Source organism: Hemicordylus capensis, chromosome 9, assembly GCF_027244095.1.
Source record: "Hemicordylus capensis ecotype Gifberg chromosome 9, rHemCap1.1.pri, whole genome shotgun sequence".
Lineage (NCBI taxonomy): Eukaryota > Metazoa > Chordata > Lepidosauria > Squamata > Cordylidae > Hemicordylus > Hemicordylus capensis.
Window position 1 is genome coordinate 29,096,963 of NC_069665.1, and position 19,690 is coordinate 29,116,652.

Sequence of the window (19,690 nt, forward strand, 5' to 3'; positions counted from 1 at the left end):
GGTTCTTCCTGCCAACCAATGGCAGGCGTGGACCCCCTCACGTGGTAGTTGTGCCCCGCCCCTCGCCTGAGGCCTGCCGACGACGCTCCATGGAGCCCGCTGAGGTCGAGTTTTTGGCCGAGCAGGAGCCGGTGACCATCATCCCCAACTTCAGCCTGGACCGGATTTACCTCATAGGGGTGAGCGGTGGTGGCCAGTTTCCGTCCTCAAGAGGGTAGTGCTGGTGGAAAGGAGTGTCGAGGGCCAGCTCCTCTGTGCGTGTGCAGAGCGCCTTTCTGCTGGGGGGAGGAAATGGGGGGGGGTTCACTCCGAAAGTGGGGGTTTGAGAACCCCCACCCTTAAAACAAAAGCCCTTATACTTGGGCTGTGCAACTTGTGGTCGTGAACATGGATGCCCCCTCTGCTAAGCAGGGTCTGTCCTGGTCTGCATTTGGATGGGAGACCACATGTGCGAGCTGCTGCCAGTCTGGGTAGCCAATGCTGAGCTAGATGGGCCAAGGGTCTGACTCAGTAGAAGGTTGTAACTTCCTATGTTCCTAACTGCAGCGCTCCTGCATATTTGGGGCTACAACTCACATCGTCCCTGAGTGTTGGGCTCTCTGGCAGGGGGTAATGGGAGTTGTAGTCCTGCAACAGCTGGAGAATTGGAGTTTCATAGTCCTGTTCTGAACCTGTAATCGTTGTGCTTTTTCACGAAGGTGACGTAATCGTTTCACAGCAGCAACTTGTTATAAGTATCAAACCTGTCGGTTTAAGGTTATTTTTAAAAAATATTATTCTAAGAAAGTTCATTTAACACTTTCAAATTGGGGTTCTCAAGCGTAGGTCCCCCCATGTTGTTGGTTACAGCTCCCATCATCCTCTGCAACGGCCAGTGTAGTCCAGTAACATCTGGGGACCCAGGTTTGAGAATCCCTGCTTTTAAAAACATTGACCATTTTTTTTATATTAAAATGGGTGTTTCTTCCCTGAGCCATGTTCCTGACTTTTCACTCTGTACCATGAAAAATCTTCTGGTTCCCAGCCGATCTGTCACCTTAAGTGGCGCAGCAGGGAAATGCTTGACTAACAAGCAGAAGGTTGCAGGTTCAAATCCCCACTGATACTATATTGGGCAGCAGTATATAGGAAGATGCTGAAAGGCATTATTTCAGACTGTGTGGGAGGAGGCCATGGTCAACCCCTCCTGTATTCTACCAAAGACAACCACAGGGCTCTGTGGGTGCCAGCAGTTGAAATCGACTTGACGGTACACTTTACCTTTACCTCACTTCCCAGCCTAACCTACCTCCCAGAGTTGCTGCAAGGCTAAAACTAAGATTTTGTTCCTAGAAATAACTGTGGCTTTAGTTTTGCATATATGTCAACACTGCATCTCTTAATGTGCTCAGTTTGCAGTACGGGCAAACCTGACATCCAAGGTTCTGCAGATCTGCATGGTTGTAATTGACACTTGGCCTCGGCATACGCGGGCAGGGGTGTGTGTTTGGTGAATTTCCATGTATTTGCGGTGTCAGAGTGGCTGAAAGTGACCACCAAGGGCTTTTCCTGCCACAATTTTCAGAAAAGGAGCAATTTTGTGACTCCCTCTTAAACACACAGACCATTTCTCCCCCATGAATTTTTGAGGGGAATTGGGGAGATTAGGGGTGGCATTCCTGGAGAGCTGGAGACCCACGGAGCATGGTAGAAAATCCCTCCTTTGGCATTTCCCACCAATTCCCCCAGTCTCCAGGAACCTAACCCACACCCCTCCCTTGCCTTAATTCCCCATTATCTGTGGTTGTAGCAAAGAATGAAACCCCCTACAGGTAACAGGGTTCACCTGTACTGTCTGTCACCCATCCGCATTGTACAAAACCATAGAACAAATCCAGATGTACTTTCTCACTAAATTCACTCTGTTTAGTCAGCTCTCCCTAGAGAGCAAAGAAGTAGGAAGCCTCCAGACAGACAGATATGCTACTAACTTTCACAAAACTGACTTTCCCCTGTGTCTGTCTGTGTCCTCACTGCACATTCTATCTTTTAGGGAGACTTGGGCCCCTTTAATCCTGGGCTGCCTGTGGAAGTACCTCTTTGGCTGGCTATCAACCTAAAGCAGAGACAGAAGTGTCGACTGATACCCCCAGAATGGATGGATGTGGGTGAGAAGACTCATGCTTCCCACCTTTTTATTAAAGCATCATGCACACAAATGATACTCTGTACATAAATGAATAATAAAGGCATTTGCTGTTGAGGGGGCTTCTGGTTTTAGAAGTTGAAGATAGACTATTCAGCCCCTAGGAGAGTTTTGATCTTTTAAAAACTTTTGTGTTTTTTAAATCAAGTAATTGGCTATATGGGTGTATAGCTGCATCTTCAAAGTGTTTAGAAAGCCTGTTCATGTGAGTTTAATTTGTAACTTTTGAGATGTGTTCTTTCTTTTAAAAATACTTATTTCTGCAGCATTTTCCCCAACCCCTAGTTCTGTTAGAAAATTAGCTCTCTGCATTGCAATATATGGGGGCTGTTATGAAATACAAAAACAAAATTGTAAACAAAATATAGAGGTTAATAAAAGATGTGTGTTGGTACATGCAGTCTTTGGAGGTGGATGCGCTTGATCTGTTAAAGAATGGAATATTCAAAGTCCCAGTGCACAAATCACTATAATAAATATGCCAGCCTGTTAATGGAAAATCACGAAAGGTGTCTGTCTGGTTCATATTTATCATTGTCCCAAACTTCCTAAAGCCTTTTGTTGTGGGATGATTCCTGAAAGTAGGGTTCTGCACAGTTTTATATCTTGTGGTTGGTTATCACACCAGGCTTTGTATGTGTTGATTAAGAATAGGCCTTCATAGTAAGTGTTAAAAGTGCTGCTTTTCTTTAGGAACCAAACCTGTGCTCTTATCCAGTGTGATGGTGTGCTAAGTTAAAACAGCTACCTGCTTCTGTTACACTGATTCCCTTTGATCTAGTAATTTTTTTGATCAGATGGCTCATCCTGCAGGGTTAATAGAACACATTTCTGCTGTGAGCAGGAAGTTGTGGCATCTGTCCTCTTAATAAAGTATATTGCTTCCTGATTGTCTTTTAGAAAAACTGGAGCAAATCCGGGATCAGGAGCGCAAAGAAGACACTTTCACCCCAATGCCTAGCCCTTACTATATGGAATTAACCAAGCTGCTGCTGAACTAGTGAGTAGGGTGTTTTGGTAACAAAAGCCTGATTCAGACATTGTGCTGTACACGTTTACAGATACCAGTCCACTCATACATGTGTTTGTGAGAATGACTGTACCTGTGTTCATTTTAAAAGTGAGCCTGGGCACAGGCCTCTCAAATGCATGGTACAGATAGGAAGTGTACTTCTCTACCTGCTTTCAGCAAAACATGTGAGTGACTTTACCTCTGTACAGATCAGTATCCACATATACTATACACCACTGTTTTCTCTAACAGAGATTCCCAGATGTTGTTGACTACAATTTCCAGAATCCCCAGTCAAAGGCCACTGCAGCTGGAGATGCTGGGGGGTTAGTCAACAACATCTGGGAATCCCTGATAGAGGGAACACTGCTGTACACTCATACGAGTGTTGAACATAATGGTGTGGATGGGCCTAAAGTGTTCACTGAGAAAGTTTCTAATGGATAAATTAGGGTTTCTTGACCTTTTTGCACTGATATACTGCACCTGCCCTGCCCCAATCCTTGGGTACTATTCCTTCCCAGACTTTCTGAACTTGGTTTTGAATATAGACTTTACTTCTGGTTGACCACCACCCCATTAATATAACTTCATAAAGTTCCAGTAAAAATCCTGTGACATTCAGCAATTTAAAACTAGATTGCTGTGGAGTTGAGTAATGTCCCTCGTATGAAATAATGCAAAATCCAGCTGATCCAGGGGCCTGCATCTCTTCTTGATGTATGTGGGGGAAATAACTCTGAGCTGTCTCTCCAGAAGCTGGCCAATATTGCTCATATCCAGGATTTTTATGTATTAAACATATGATTGGTCCCTTGTAGCTTTTTCTGATCCATTTCCTCCTTCCATTAGTGCTGCAGATAATATTCCAAAGGCAGATGAGATACGGACGTTGGTTAAGGATACCTGGGACACTCGAATAGCTAAACTTCGGTTGTCTGCAGATAGTTTTGTTAGACAACAGGAAGCTCATGCCAAGGTAAGAGAAATCTGTTAACTTTTGATATGGTCGAGATAGTACTTAAGTGAGTAGTGCATGTTTAAGCAGTGTTGTGTGAGTGATCTGAATTGATAATAAAAACTGCAATGCTATTCTTTGGACATCTGTTAGCTAGGAATGGCTGCAATAGGCTCACATCGCTTAATGACCTGACTGCAGCTCTGTTGGCATTGCGTTGTATTGCAAAGTATGACTCATGTGTTAAGGCTGCTCCATACTTCATAGAGTGAGAGCACGACACTCTGTGTCACTTCTGAAGCAGTGATGTGCAACATGTGCCTACACCAGGGAGCCCTGGCCAGCCTCAGCACTCTGCTGCTTGTGCACATAATGAAGCAGTTGCATAGAGTCCCTTGAAATATGATGGGTTTATGTTTGTACACTCTTAATCTGTAATATGTGAAACAGCCTTAAGTTTGCCAGTGGGGCATGTCTGTTGTACGTACACAAATATTGTGTGTCTACAATAGTCCAGACACTAGAGCAGGCCTGCTCAACTTTGGCCCCCAGCAGTTTTTGGACTACCACTCCCATAATCCCCAGACACAGTGGCCAATAGCCAGGGATTATGGGAGTTGTAGGCGAACATCTGCATTTTTTCCAAGGACTGAGAGTGAAAGTGAGGAACATACGATCTTGCTCTGAGATGTCAGCAGATGAGATATTCAATACAATTGCTCTGAGTTGCTAGCAGATGCTGTCTGAATGTGTCTTAAGCTCTTGCCTCGCAACAATGTGAGTTAGAAACCTGCTCACTGTAAACACTGCAAGCTGAGACTCGTAAGGAATGTGACCAGATTCTGTTGTTCTCAAGTGATCACAGCAATGTGGACATTTGTAAGCCTTGTTAAATTGTAACACCTATTCCTTGTCTCTTGTAAGCTGGATAACCTGACTCTGATGGAGATCAACACCACTGGGGCGTTCCTTACCCAAGCCTTAGATCACATGCACAAGCTACGTACAAATCTCCAGCCTGGGGAGAGTGCCCAGTCCCAGGACTTCTGACACCCTCCCTGGAGTGAGACCTGGTGCTTCGCTGCTCAGCTGTTTCCCCCCCTGAGTCTGAAGCAATCGTGTCATGATATTGTCCTTCAGTACTCCCACGAGGGTATATCAAAACCAAAGACTGTCGTGGTAGATTTCAGTGGAACGTCATTCTTGATGGCGTCTGCTTGTGTATAACTGATGTGTGCATTTCCGGGAAAATAATGGAGTGCCCAGGCTGCAGTCCCATGGCTGATGCAGTCTGCCAGTGATCTAGAGGCAGTGTCTCCTCGGCAGTAGTGGTGCGTATGGCCTCTTGCTGTAGCAGACATCCTCAGCAAATTGGATGCTCTCGCCCAGCAGTGCTCCCAGCCCCTGTGTATCTGTCATTCCAAGATGAAGTGTCTGCAGCTCTCTGCTGCTGCTGCTGTCTTGCTTCATTGCTGGATTGTTTTACTACCGGTCTAAAACTAGATGAAGAAAACAAATCAGTCCCTTCTTCTAAGGATCCAATTCCTCAGTGGGCCCTTATCTTCTGATGCTTCTGGGAGAGATGACAGAGTGAGGCTATTTTAAACACCTGGCTGCACAGCTCCCCTGTGGGCCTGTCTGGGGAGTGATATGCAACTGCTAACCCATCTCTCCAGCAGGGCACCGTGCTTCTACTGTGATATCACTTACTGCAGTCTATTTGTCAACTGTCCTCGGAGATAAAGGACTGTCTGTGGTTGCCTTGACAGCGGCCATTGAGGTGCACTCTCTGTGTGCGTGTCTGTCTGTCTGCTGAGAGGAAGAACATGCACTCTGGGAGAAAATTGAGCCACAAAAACAAGGTACCTCCCTTGGTCTGCTCTTGACTTCTTCCCAAAGCCAGCTTCTTACTACAGCTAGAATTTGTCTCCGTTTTAATCACACGGGGAGCATTGGTGGCTGACTCTCCTGCCATCAATGCTGCTAGTTGTGTGGTTTGTTGCATTCTGTAGAAGACATTTCTGAGCAGTTGGGGAGGAATAAGAAAGAGGCACTTCTGGGGTGCACTGACATTGAGACAGACCCCTAACTAGACGGCAGTATGAAAGGCCCCTTGCTTGATCTGGAACACCCTGACCTCTGCTGGCTGCTAGGGGATTTTTCTGCTGATCAGGGAAGAAGCCCCAAACAGAGTTTAGTAGTTCGTGATTGTGCTCTTGTATATTTAACTGAAATGTGTTGCTCGGGGTTGGTATATAAAGCCCCAATGCAAGTTCAACCTGTTGCCTCGTTTATTGACCCTCATGGCTTTTTCTGTCAGCTCAGCCTGCCCCCCGCCCCAGGAATTGCATTCTCTGTTAAAAGTAGATTTTCTGTCTTGTATTGTGACATTATTCAGAATGCAGCTAGATATTGCTTATACTTCTTCTGCCAAGAGCATGCTTGAGCCTGTTTTTATTGTTCTAAAAAATGGTTCATAGTAATCTTACGTTGTTTGAGGAATCAAAACCTTGCCTATAAACTCGAGGTAATCATTATGCTTGTTCCCACATGCACATGCTTTCTGACAGTTTGTCCCTCTAAATCTCTACCACTTTCATGTGTTTGTATTGCCTAAAACTGACTTGTGAGCCCCATGTGACTCTGCTAGTTTTTTTGGAATTCATATCATGTTTTAGTGTGGCCTAAGCTTGTCTTGGTGCAGTGGTAGTAAATAGTGACCTATCTTAATGGTGTAGTTATGAGGATGGCTGTAAAGTATTTTCATATTGAATGCTACGTAGATTCCTCATTAGGTTGATTGAGCTGCGGGTTTGATCTGTGCCTTACAACGAACCTTGAAAAGCAGGGTTAGTGTTTCAGTTTTGAATTTATACCAGGTCAGTGTAGCTTTTCCCCCACCACTGGGGTTGGGAAAATAATCCTTTGTCATGATTTAGGAACATTTTATTTTTTTGGATGTTTGTCAGAAATTACAGCAATATATTCATAAATACCTAATTACTACATTCAACAAATATATTACATTACATTTAATTCAAACAAGTACACTTAGAACAGGTTTAATTTGTCTCACAGCATCTAAACTGCCCCAGCAGGCCTGGGCTTTGTCCTCTGGCTCTCCCCCGCCCCCTGCTCTTTGCTTAGTTCCTGGAGAGATTCTGCACACCTTACAACAGTCAGTCAGCAGGGCCCTGGGGGCAGTGGGCAGCAAATAGGGGAGTTGAAGCCGGGGAGGAGGGAGGAGCGGACTCCTGCCACTATGGGCAGAAGAAAAAGGGAAGAGGGCATTTCAAAAGAGGAGTTGGTCCAAGGGAGGCGGATGTGGTTTCATACCAGCAGCCCCTCCTTGTATCCTAGGACAGAAAGGAGTATTGCAAACAGCTTGGACTTGCTTGGAATGGGGAACTACGCCTGATGTGACAGCGGGACTTGAATCCAAAGAAGTTGGACTAAGTGCACATTCATTCTTCACATACATAAAGAAATCGACCCAATTGGCTCGCGTGTGTCCTTAAACAGCACAGTGCTGGGCTTTCAAAAGCTGAACCAATGTAGTGCTAATGCCAGAGTCTAGCCCACATTTTGCTCAATTAAAAATAATTATATATAGTGCAATTCTGTGTTAGAAGAATGAGCGTGATGACCTCTCTCTTCTGAGGCCTGCCCACCCCACCATTGGCAATACTAGGAAACAAAAGCTGTGATCTATGCAGACCTGAAAGAAACACTGCTACTGTAATGGACTGATAATCAACATTTTGAAAATATTGGCCAGATTTGGTGGTTACGGAGGGCAATCTCAATCGCTACTTGACTACTTTTAAACTATTTTGTCAGGAGTAATTTAGAGCCGTTGATGTTCATCCCGTCTTTGTCTTCCTAACACCACTTTAAGATGTTTACATTGCTTTTATTTGATATGCTAGTTTGTTGCCTGTCAAATAACTGAAATCAGAATAGCCAGAATCAGCAAACTCCATCCTGACTCTTGCTGTGGTCCTTCTCGGATGCTTTTCAGCTAAGCCGAGGGAAGAAAGGGGTAAACAAGTTGTTAAGGGTTTTTCTCCCTTTTTGGTAAAGCCCATTTGTGGAATGGTATCTGTGATAAGCAGGCAGAATTGTTTCTCAGGGAGGGCTAGCGTGTGGTAGTGCCCTAAATATTCAGAATTTGGGTGGTGAGGTGGGGAGAAGCAGGAAAGAGATTCCTACTCTTTTCTCTCACGCTCCATTAGAGCCGATTGTCTCAGTACATCAGGGAAGGGTGTTCAGAATACCACTGTAGAAGCTGACAGAATTCTATATTTAAAGGATTGCTTGCTCAAGGGGGCAGGGAGAGAGACCCTAAAATCTCTACTTGCTGTCTCTGTGAACAAAACCTTTTCTAACAGACCCATGAATCTGCTCTTCCATCTTCCTTCCTTGTAAGATAAACTCTTTGGGGAGGGTGGTCAGGGCTTTGGTATTAAGAGTTACATGGAGAAGAGAATTATGGCAGGGGCAGGTTTGTCATACAGGATGAGAAAGCTGCACAGTCTGCAATTACTTCTAAGCAATTAAAAAAAAAAAAGGTTAAAGCAGCAGCCATTCTTTGTGTTTGCTTCCTCCTGCTCCTCTCCCTCTGAGAATGCACCAACTTGTTTGTCATTGTCAGTGTTCAGGAGGGAAATATGTAATAGCAACAGCAGACTGAAAGCACTGCACATCCGCTACTAAAATTGTAACAAAGGTGAAAAATGCAGTGACTATAAAAAATATTAAAGCTCAGGGTGGTTCTTCCATTCGGAATACTGTTCATTTGCTACATCTTGTTTGTCTGCAAGAGTAAGTTGGTAAGGGCATGAATAGTAAGGGCAAAGGGGAAACCCATTTTAAACTTCTATAGTAAAGGCTGATTTTTCACTACTTGATCCCTTCATTAATTGAGAAAAGTGCAGGCATGTAGGATGTGGTGCCTATTCTTTTAAAATACTTGCTCTAGTGGTACTTTAAAGAGTGTACTTTAAAGGGACAACTTTCGAAAGATTTGTGCAGCCATATTTAAGAACAAGTAGCCCAAACAGTTTTGGTTTGCAGACCAAATATCAGTTGTCAATTGGAATGTTTCTAGTCTTGCCTCCAATTAAAAAACTTATTGTGGTGCTGCCAATAGTGGTAACTTGTGAATTAAAGGGAAGGGGGAAGCGAAACTACTTGCTGGGACAGGGGTGGGCTAACTTGGCCCTCCGGCTGTTGCTGAACTAAAACTCCCATCACTCCCAGCCACATTAAATGGTGGCTGAGAATGATGATGGCAGTGGTAGTTCCACAACAGCCAAAGGGCCAAGTTTGCCCACCTCTGTGCTAGGAGGTAGTGTTGGAAAAATCCACTCCACTCAATTTAGAACCCAAATCAACTCTGGATAACCAGTTGCTTCTCTCTCTAATTTTGGCAGTAGATGAGTGAGCTGGAGCGATCAAAGAGTCACGCTGCCTTTTGAGGGCATTCAACATCAGCTACTTGACTCAAGTGGGGGAAGTTGTTACAGGGATAAGTTCAGTGCTGAGGTGCTTGTCGCACAGGGGGTCAGTTCTAGCATGCGTGATCCCACATAGCAGGGGTGCACGTGTGAATATTGTGGCCATGGCCAGCTGTATGTCGCATATCCTTGGCCCTGTGGGTGCAGTCTGCCCCACATTTACAGCTTCATTCACACATGTGCCTTTGCAGCATGGGATCATATGACGCAGAGGTAGCTCCTGTGTTGCTGGGTGTATGCATGCACACATGAGAAGCAGGCTGAAGATAGACAGCTTTAGGCACAAATTGCAAGATCTCCCCCCCCCCCCAGCTCTTTGCTGTTTCATTTTTTTGGAAGCCTCACAAAAGTGATACCCCAAGTGATGTGACTTTAAGTGGTGTTGGTATAACGAGGACAGACCAAGTATTCATCAAAGAAGGTAAAATCTGTTTGTCCTGCCCCTAAAATCTTGGTCTCCTCAGACTGAGATCTTCCCAGTAGCAGCTGATCACGAGAAATTCAGTATTCCAAGTGCTTGCAGAAAAAAAAGTAGGCTGAGAGGAAGAGAGAATTCTGGCCTTCTGGCAAGGGAATCTAGTGTACCAGTAACTGGTGCTACACATAGCAAAATACCTAAGAGTTGATAGCACGTGCCCCAGTGGAAAGCTTTTTCTTTAAAATTATTTTTAAAAAACACTTAATATTTTTCATGTCCTGACCAGCAGCAGTACAAAAAAGCTAAAAGCAAGCTACCTCTTTGCAAAAAAGAAAAAGAAAAAAAAGCAGAAACATATTGAAAATGGCAAGCTTTTTATAACAATAATTAAAGTAATAAAACATACAAAACATTTTTAAATATATACACAGTACAAGGCTGAAGCACCTTTTTAAAAAACTCTTTAATTGCAAAATCTTTGTATGAAAATTCTACCCACTGGGGTACATAATTTGTGTATGTTGTATGTATATCACTGTTCTGTACATCCTCCCCTCCCCAGTAATAAAAAGGTACCTTCCATTTATTTATCCACTTTATTTTTCAAGTGAAGTGCATTTCCAGCAACAACAACAAAAAGCTGATTGATGCATATGGGAAGTCAAGTTTGGAAGCTGCGTTTTCTTCTGCTAGGCCTATTACTCTGTATTTATTTCTGTATTCAAAATATCCAGTTCATTCTCTTAACAAAAATGGGTGTGTACCTGGCTGTCTCTTGGATTGAGAACGGCATATTTCAGCACAAATAAAATGGGCAGATCCCAAAGTATTGCAGTTGAACAAATATGGCAACAAAAAAGGAGCGTATGTATGGAGATGATCCCAGTCTTTTCAGCAGGAAGTGGATGTTAGTGTCATTGGTGGAATCTCTGGATTAAACACAATTGTTTTTTTAAAAGGCAGGAGATGGGGAAGCAGAAGGAAAATCAACCTTTCAAATTTAACCAAAACCAGAGTTCTTCTAAGTGGGTTACTTGCCGTGTTATAAAGATTCAGTTGCATCAAAGTCAAGAGATGGGTTTGGATTTATCCTGGATCCCACAGTCCTTTGCTCCATGCATGGCACATTCTCTTTGTTTATTTTTAAGCTTCAAACCTCCCAGTGAAAAATATTAAATATTCCAGGTAATAAAATAGATTATTATTTCTATACTATATGTTCGGCCTAGTGCAAGGGAGTGTCACCTGGGATACCCCTTGAAATAACTTCTAGACCACTGCATTGCAGGCAACGCAAGGCACTTTCTCAAGTGATCTAGTTCGGCCTGAAGTCGTTCCCTTTCAGAGACAATCTTCTGCTTCTGGTTCCTTAGTTCCTGCACAAGAAGAAGAAGAAAAGATGCATTTAAATGGCATACTTCCGCATAACCTGCTACATGAATGAAGTCCCATTATGAGACAGAAAACATGGCACCAGAGCTGAGATGCAACAGGCTTCCTCCCTCAGGGGAGAGGCCAAAGAGGTCTCTGGTTTGTTAACCCTGTAGTCTGTCAAGGCACAGAATCCACACTGACCGTCATGGTGTGTGACAGCTGTTCTGCAGTCCGGCTGAGACTGTAGTGCTGGGCCTCTAAGCGTCTGCACTGACCCTGCAGCAGCTGCCGTTCCAGGTTTTGTTCTGCAATTAAATGAGATCATTAGTTGTTTGTAAAAGTTGGTACTGCTTGATCAGGCTTCTTCTGAACAGCATCTCCTGTGCCATTCTGAAGTGAAATCTCATGCATGCAAGTCTCACTTTCCAATTATCCTGCAGACTAGATTGGCACACTGGTAAGTTGTACATCTCAGTGTCCAGAAGCAGCCTGCTCGCCCTTTTTAGCTTAACGTTTTCCTCCAGCTGGGAAGAGGTACTCCATACAGATAAGTTATTCCACTAAACAGAAAAATGGACTTTGTGAACTTGCAAACACACAACTGTAAATAGTTGGTTCTTGTATATATCAAGGTCTATGATAATTCGTGATAACTTTTGATCACAAACCTGTTTTAACCATCTACACAAGATAGATTATGAAACCAGGTACACTTAGGGGATAATCCCGATTTCAAGGATTGGGTTTTTTTAAAAAAAGTCTGATTTTCAAAAAATTGTTCCTCAAATTTTCACCATAGTTTTCTCATTCCAGTTCAGTGAATAGCAATCGGGGTGGTGGTGGTTGTTTAGAAATAGGCTCTCTCCCTACTGCACCCCATTTGGTTAAGTTGTGTGTACAGGTGGACCTCGTTAACTGTAGTTTTGCATATCCACAATTTTAAAATAAGCACCAGATTCAATATTCACAATAGGGTGTTTTGCACATCTATGGTTTTGTACTTGGCCTGAGCTGCCACCATGAACTTGATCTTGACCTGAGCTTTGAACATCTATCTATATAATTCTCCTGGGTGTGCCTTAGACTGTGTGTCCCAGCGCCCAGCTGATTGGCTGGGTGGCGGAGGCGCCTGATTGGCTGAGGCACCCAGGAGGAGTGGTCAGCAGCGGGGACACGCCTGGTCGCCAAGGCCAGGCTGCCGGTTGCCTGGCCACTAGGCAGCAGCGGCCAGGTGGCGGCACTTGGTCGTTGGAGGCCGGGCAGGAGGGAAATGGGTGGCAGGACTTCCCTGTTTGCCGCCTGGTAAGGAGGGCCTCTGACAATGGTGAGGTCCAGCCAAAGATGGCCGCCCGGTGAGGCAAAAATGTTCGGGGGGGGGAGGCAGGGAGGGCAGGGCAGGGCAGGAGAGGGGAAGGAGGGTGGAAGAGTGGGGCAGGAGGGGGAAACAGACAGTCTCAAAGAGCGCACAGATGCTCTGTGTGGGTCGGCTAGTGAACTTGAATTGTGTGTGTCCCCCTAATCCTGTGATGCGTCTCTGGGAACATGCCAACCAGTCCAGGTCTGGAGTTTGTGCTGCTAAGTGCTGAACTTCAATTGTGGAGTAAGGAAGCTTCATGATTACAGTTCTGTGTGCATTCCTGGAGGAGCTAGAGAAGGGGTAAGATCTGAGGTGGCAAGGTACAATGCTGTGTTCCATTCTTAATCCTGCTTTTTCCAGGATTTTTTTGGTGATTTTTAAGATCATTTTCCAGGCTCCAGAACCTAACTCCCTAATTCCCATAGATGCAATGCCTCATTATTCAGTTTTGTTTTTCGAGGTTGTAAGCGAGGAACAGAACCCCCAAATAACGAAGTCCATTGTATACCCACTCCCCAAGTTGCAATGTTTTTTAAAAAATCAAACGACCCACTGAAAAACTTAAAAATACCACTGAATATGAATTTGCAAAAGTGTCGACTTTACAAAAATCAAGGTTACTTTCTCTTCAAAAACACCAAACTCCTCTTCTTGAGGCAAGAAAAATTATCAGTATTATTTAGCTATTGGACAGCTGTTCTGTGGAAGGTTATGCTCTGTACTGATGGATTGTGTCTGAAAGTCTCATAATAAAGTTAAGTGAAGATCTAAGGGAAAAGAAGACAGGGTGGTGTCCTTCCATTACACTACAGATTCCATTGAGAGCGGAAGGAGAGTGGTTATCTCTGTTCTGTGTGTAACAGGACTGTGAGATGTCCAGAAATCTGTCTTCTCTGGTGTCATATTCTGTAACCCCGAGGTGGGCACCCCGCTGGGTGGGACATCATTCTTTGAGATAATGTTTGAGTTTAGTTAATTATCTAAGGAGGGGAAAAAACAGACCGTGGCAGCATTTTGTCCAAAAGGGCACAGAGTTGATGGAAAGATGCAACTGTCTTACTTGGCGTTGCTAATCACAGTGTCTTGCAGTTTTCTAAAATACAATTTAAACCCTGTTCAAAAGGACCCAAGTGAAATATAATTAAACTTACACAATATTAGATTGTAAGATTTATGGCTGTAATTAAACTTGAGAGCACTGCAGCTGCTGATGGCCTGGAAGCTGTTCATACTAACAGAAGAAACAGTAATGGGGAGACAAGAACAGGAAACCCATATGGAGCATTCCTGGTGCAACAGAAAGTGAAGGCAGCATTCACAGGTGGACTAAGACCAGGGGCTGGATGCACGTTCTACGAAACGTGTGCTTTTTGTGAACCTCCCCTTGCCTGTAATGGTCCAAAGTGGTGTGGTGTGTGTAACAAAGTTGGGGTGGGGTGGGAGGACAGGATGGAGCCCACGATGGTTCATGGCTCATACACAGATTTTCTTCATGAGAATCATCCAATCCCTATGTTCATTTTTGTTGTGTTTTTATTATATTATCTAATAAATTATATTCTAACGATTATCCACAATATTATCCGAGTTGTGACTACACATAGTATTTTAAATGTAATTGCACCATGGCATGATGGAATAGCATTATTATACTTGCTCACAAATTGTTCTGCTTGGCATAGATATTTCTAGGTCAAAGAGCTCCCTTCTGAATTTGTCAGAGAACATTTAAGCCAGTGCTTGTAAACAAGAAGCGCTGAAGAAAAGAATTAGCAGCAACCACCTGCTTCAATTTATCCTTCATAGTGAAAAACACAAGACATCAGTGTAATGAATGGGACCTCCTGAATTAGCACAGCTTACCTTCTATGTGTTCCTGGTACGCCTCAAAGATTGCTTCAATCCCATGCCATTTGGGTCTGGGGTACTCCTCTTCCTCCTCCTCTTCCTCGTCGTCCTCTTCCTCCGAGTCAGAGACCTTGTCATGTTCTGGGGGGATGAGCCCCTTATGCTGGGAATCTTTCTGGCCATTCTGCTGCGGTAGAGACGCCCAGCTGGAGGGCTGCAATTCCGGAATGTTATAATGGATGGAGGCATCAACTTTGTGGTTCTGCTCTGCTGAGTGTGCCATTGCATTACCTAGAATCCAGCAAGTAAGAGGAAAACATGTGACTTGTATATCCCTTCAGCAGTCGGTTTGTACGAGAGATATAGATATATATATATATACACACACACACACACACACACACATATACATACACATACACACACACACACACACACACACACACACACACACACACACACACACACACACACTTTGCCTTAACATTAGAACACTTGTGTGAATGTCTGAGGGAAAATGAGTTGAAGAACATCACCCATCTCCCCTGGGAATGTCTCCAAGGTGTGGATCACCCACCCTCTGGAGAGAATTTACTGTCTCCCTGTGATGAGAACCCGGTGGCTGTTAACACGGATTTACATGTAACCACAGCAGTGGGTCAGTTAAGCCAAAGCAAATAAGTCTAGACACACATACACATGGGAGGGGAAAGCAGAATCTCTGCAACAAACCGTCTTGCATGAAACCCTCCCAATAGTGTCATCCCTGCTCTAATCCATCCCTGTAGCTTGCACCAACATTTGTTCAGAAAACGTTCCAGCTACAATTCAAGTATCACCCAGAGGCAACAGCTGAGAGCAAAGCTCCATTACTGTAGGCAGCACACATGGGAAGAGCAAAGAACAAAGGGGGAAATCACTGAGGGATAAGGAGAACAGGGAAAGCAAAAAAGACTCCTCAAGGTCACAGAGCAGGTCTGAGGAAGAGAAGAGTCCAAGATCCTACCTGGGCAAACTCAAATCAAGTGCCCAATTTCCCACTGCCTCTTTCAAAGCAGGATTGCCTGAAAGGACATTAACTGTTTTAACAATTTCCACTCAAGACGTTATCTCGGAGGAAAGGTATGTCAGTAAGATTAATGCTCCTTATTCAGCGCAAGAGACATTTTCAGGGATTTTACTATCTCTCCCTCTCCGAGTCAGTCGGTGAAAACATTTATGGCCCATACCTTTAGCTGCTAAATCGGCTGCTCCTATTTGCTGCCTTAATTATTTTTATTACATTTCCCACTAACAGCTGCTGCCTGTACACTTTAGCAACTTTATATTCTGCAGTCCCACTGAAATTAATGAGCTTTTCACTTAAGTGTGCTGTATTTCCAGTGCATTTCATGAAGTTACAGTACTGAGCACTCTTTACTGAACATTGTTTAGGCAACTCTAACCACAGCGAGAAACTGATGTAATGGGTAGGATCCAGACCATGTTGATCATGACTAAATCCCCTTGAAATTAATGGGAGTTGTTAGTCATGTCTCATTTATGCCAGTGGTACTTAGGTGTAAAGCAATCTGGATCCTGCCTACTGATAAAATTAGCTGCAATTACTGGGAACCCTGGAAAACAGCCTGCATAGGGTAGTAATCGGCTCTGAAGCTACACCAGGCATTTTCCATGATGGTCTTAAGAAAAATATGTTTTCCTCTTTGGGGACACACTGAGATGGATGTAAGCATAATTAGCTAACCAAATTATCACAGTGCATGTATTCCCAGCAATCTTGCCGGGCACTGACACTGGGGTTTGTGGAACGCTTCACGTACATTCAGCCATTTCCCAGCCTGCAACGTTGCAAGTCCAAAGGGCCGATTCACACGCACAGCTTAACTGCATTTAAAGCTAACTGTTTGTAACAGCAGTACACCCAAATGCGGAAAACCCAGTTAAGCCTCAAAAGTGAACTCCAATCTGTCCCGACTAACTCCAATTTGTACCCTAGATTTCTCCTATGGTTCGCCGCCGATAACACTGGTTATGCTAACAAAGTGTTACGTCCAAATCCATCCCTAACCGCAGTTAAGCACTCATTTCCTAACTCCAGTCATAGAGGTGGCTGCTCCAGGCTTTTGGTACTTCTTGCTGGCAGCTGCTTGGAAAACCAACCCCACCCTCTTGTCCGCTCCTCTGCAGCTGTGGAGTTGCCAGGCTCCAGGGATGCCAACACGCTCCATCCCGGACCGGCCAGCCTGTCAAGCTGCTCAACTGTGGGGGGCAGGCACAAGCACTTCAAGTGGAAGCACAAGCAGAGCATGCAAGTTCTATTCTTCACACAGAGAGGGTGGGGAAGTGGGGGCAGCCCCTTCCCCGGGGGAAGGTATGCTCACCAAGTCATACGCATGAGAACCACCATTCAGGTGAGCAATCAGAATTCTCATGGGATGCTTGTGTGGCCGCCGTACAGTGCATATGATGCCCTGCCTGTACAGACCAGGACTGCTCTTGCAGGAGAGTGACAGGCCACGGTGGCACACATGCAGGATACTATGTCCCTGCAAGCCCCGGGGGAGGGAACCCCAGCAACACCTTCCCTGGTCTCGGTGGATGGTAGTCAGCAGGATCACAACCACTCACCTGGCAGCCAGGTCGCCCCACAGCACATCTGCATGGGCTTCTCTGCCCACCCCCCATGCCCAGGCAGCTTGGCAGGGGTCCCTTGAAAGGCCCGCTCTCCTCGCCTGGGGTGCCCTGCGGTGTCTCTTCTGCATATGCTGCAACGATGGCCCTTTCCTGGGAATTTTGAATTGCTGGAAGGGCCCGCTCCGCAGCCCTGTGCCTGCACTGTTCATGCAAATGGTTTGTGTAGGGGTGCAATTGCTGGGGTCTGAAATCCCCCTGAAAGGATTTCAGAGCAGCCAAGTTCTAAATTTCACCAAATAAGGGCAGGGAAGGGGGGCCCCAGCCCCTTCCCCGGGGTGTGTGTGTGTGTTTGCTCACTAAGTCTTACTCATTAGAACTGTCTGTGGGTCACAAAAGCCAAATTTGCACAATGGCATTAGCTGGTTAGCTGTACATCTGTGGCACAAATTTGAGTTAGGGATTTTAACTCCAGTTAGTGCTAAATACATTTAAACTGTACGTGTGAACTGCCCCAGAATGTACCTCTATGTCAGATTTGCACCTACAATAAGAAGAGCTGTAGCTGCATGATCAGAGGCAGAGCGACATCTTGCTTTGGACAAAAAAAAAAAAAAGAATGAGGCAGCACCTTTGAGACTCATGTTTGAATGCCTGGGCTGTTGAGATGCAAGGTGGGAAGCAAGGCTGGTCAGTTACAGGCCTGTAACTGACCACGCTTGTTTTGACCCTGCATCTGACCACAAAAGCGCATGCATTCAAATATTTGTCGCAAAGGTACTGCCTTATTCTCTCTTTGATCTATATTGTTGACTAACATGGCATGTCACAGTCGTTTGGACACTAAAACCGAGTTCCACATCTGTGCCCGAGTGCTGTGAATTCTCATTACCTTTGTGTTTCTGCAATGCCTTCTGTGTGGACTGCAGCACGGACTCGTGGAACTGATGTGCAAACTCCTCCGCGATAAAGGGCTCCCATGGCTTGTTCTTCCCATTCATGCTGTGCGACAGAGGCACGGGGATGTCCTTTGGCAAAGGGCCACGGACATAGTTGAGGATACTCAGGCTCTTCTTGGCCACGTGCCCATCGCTCAACTTGGGCTTCTCAACAGAGGCCGGAACCGGCTCCTTGGCTCTTGGAAACTCGGGCGGTCTCAGCTGTTCTGTTCTGCTGGGCTCAGCTGTCTTCTGAGTGTCTGGCAGAGAAGCGGCAGCAATGCCGACTGGTTTATCTGAATCCACAGCGGTTGGCTGCACTTGTGGCTCTAAAAAAACACACCAAGCAGCAAAGTCATTTGGGGCAACTGAGGTTTTACACAGTGGTGCTTCTGGGTGTAAATTCGCTCTGTCAAGAGATGCATGGTTAAACACAAAAGATTGCAAAAATAAATAAAATTACCCTTTGGCATTCTACTGAGTTGTTGGTTAGCTGACAGAAGGAAGCACAACAGAAACTTCGCTCCAGTTGGGATGCATGGCTGAGCCTGGGAGACTATTTCTTCTAAAGCTGTATCACACACTTGTAAAAGGCCTCTAAAAGGCCTTTGAAGACAGACAGCAATGTGCAAATCAGGCCTTGTACACAGTCAACCCCTTGCATGCTGTGCTCCAAGAATGAGCTCCATCCTTTTCACCTCGAGGTAGCTTTAAGTCTAGCTTTAAACAGGGGGCAAATGGTAATCTGCTAGAGGGAAGCGAGCGTGTGTGTGCGCACACAAACGGCGGCCTCCCTCTAGCCCAATTTGAAGGCGCATGCTAATGGCTGGCCTCAATGCTACGAAAGCCAGGTGCACAGGCAGTTACAGCCGACGGAGCTCTTCTTCTGTGCTTGAAGCCCCAGCCCTAGCCTATCGCCAGGCTGAGATCATGAGGCCCGAGGGGCAGTCTTCCTTGCCGTTTTCCTGCAAGGTCTGCAATCCTAAGCACACTTTCCTGGAAGCAAGCCTCACTGAAGTCAGTGGGACTGACTTCTGAGTAACGGTGCACAGGGTCATGCTGCACATCTGTTTCTAGGAAGTACACCATTTGCTGTGCTTTGACCAAGGAGGACAGCTCTGTTCTCTACACCAACAATTCATCACGCACGCAATGCCTCCCTGGACCCAGGCTGTCTGTTTTACACTACGGGAAGTCATAGATGGGGAAGCGGGGCACAAATTTCAGCCATGAGATCCAGAGCCTTCAGCCCATTGCTGCCACACAGCTGCCGTCTGTGGCCACTTACCAGCCTGGACAATGCTTGGACTGTCCCGTGGGGAGCTCTTCACCGAGACAGCCACGGAGGCACTTTTTTGTTTCATGGCGTGGAGCATCTCCACCAGCTTCTCTTTATCTGCAAGATCAAAAGCCGATATCAACCCTGACCATGGTGATAATCCTTACA

The 19,690-nt window shown here is 45.3% G+C and overlaps 2 protein-coding genes across 10 annotated transcripts in view; one reads left to right on the top strand and one right to left on the bottom strand.

The window, feature by feature from the left end:
* Positions 1 to 10,678, top strand: GINS2 (GINS complex subunit 2). Its single transcript, XM_053270515.1, has 5 exons — positions 1 to 179; positions 2,033 to 2,147; positions 3,086 to 3,185; positions 4,050 to 4,176; positions 5,080 to 10,678. Exons 1-5 carry the CDS (start codon positions 90 to 92, stop codon positions 5,203 to 5,205), a joined length of 558 nt encoding a protein of 185 aa, XP_053126490.1. The 5' UTR covers positions 1 to 89; the 3' UTR covers positions 5,206 to 10,678.
* GSE1 (Gse1 coiled-coil protein) overlaps positions 10,450 to 19,690 on the bottom strand; it is a 380,250-nt gene continuing 371,009 nt past the window's right edge. For all 9 annotated transcript variants that reach the window (XM_053270504.1, XM_053270505.1, XM_053270503.1 and 6 more), the window contains 5 exons: positions 19,532 to 19,639; positions 18,198 to 18,572; positions 14,687 to 14,962; positions 11,668 to 11,771; positions 10,450 to 11,468 (listed from right to left, as the gene is read on the bottom strand). In XM_053270504.1, the coding sequence (XP_053126479.1) occupies positions 11,334 to 11,468; positions 11,668 to 11,771; positions 14,687 to 14,962; positions 18,198 to 18,572; positions 19,532 to 19,639 (998 nt within the window). In that variant the 3' untranslated portion in view covers positions 10,450 to 11,333. The remainder of the gene's footprint in view (positions 11,469 to 11,667; positions 11,772 to 14,686; positions 14,963 to 18,197; positions 18,573 to 19,531; positions 19,640 to 19,690) is intronic.

Excerpts from the sequence above, each read along its gene's own strand:
- GINS2 (XM_053270515.1), top strand. The coding sequence starts at position 90 with ATGGAGCCCGCTGAGGTCGAGTTTTTGGCCGAGCAGGAGCCGGTGACC. Across the intron at positions 2,148-3,085 it reads CCCAGAATGGATGGATGTGG|AAAAACTGGAGCAAATCCGG; the intron begins GTGAGAAGACTC and ends ATTGTCTTTTAG. Across the intron at positions 3,186-4,049 it reads ACCAAGCTGCTGCTGAACTA|TGCTGCAGATAATATTCCAA; the intron begins GTGAGTAGGGTG and ends TCCTTCCATTAG.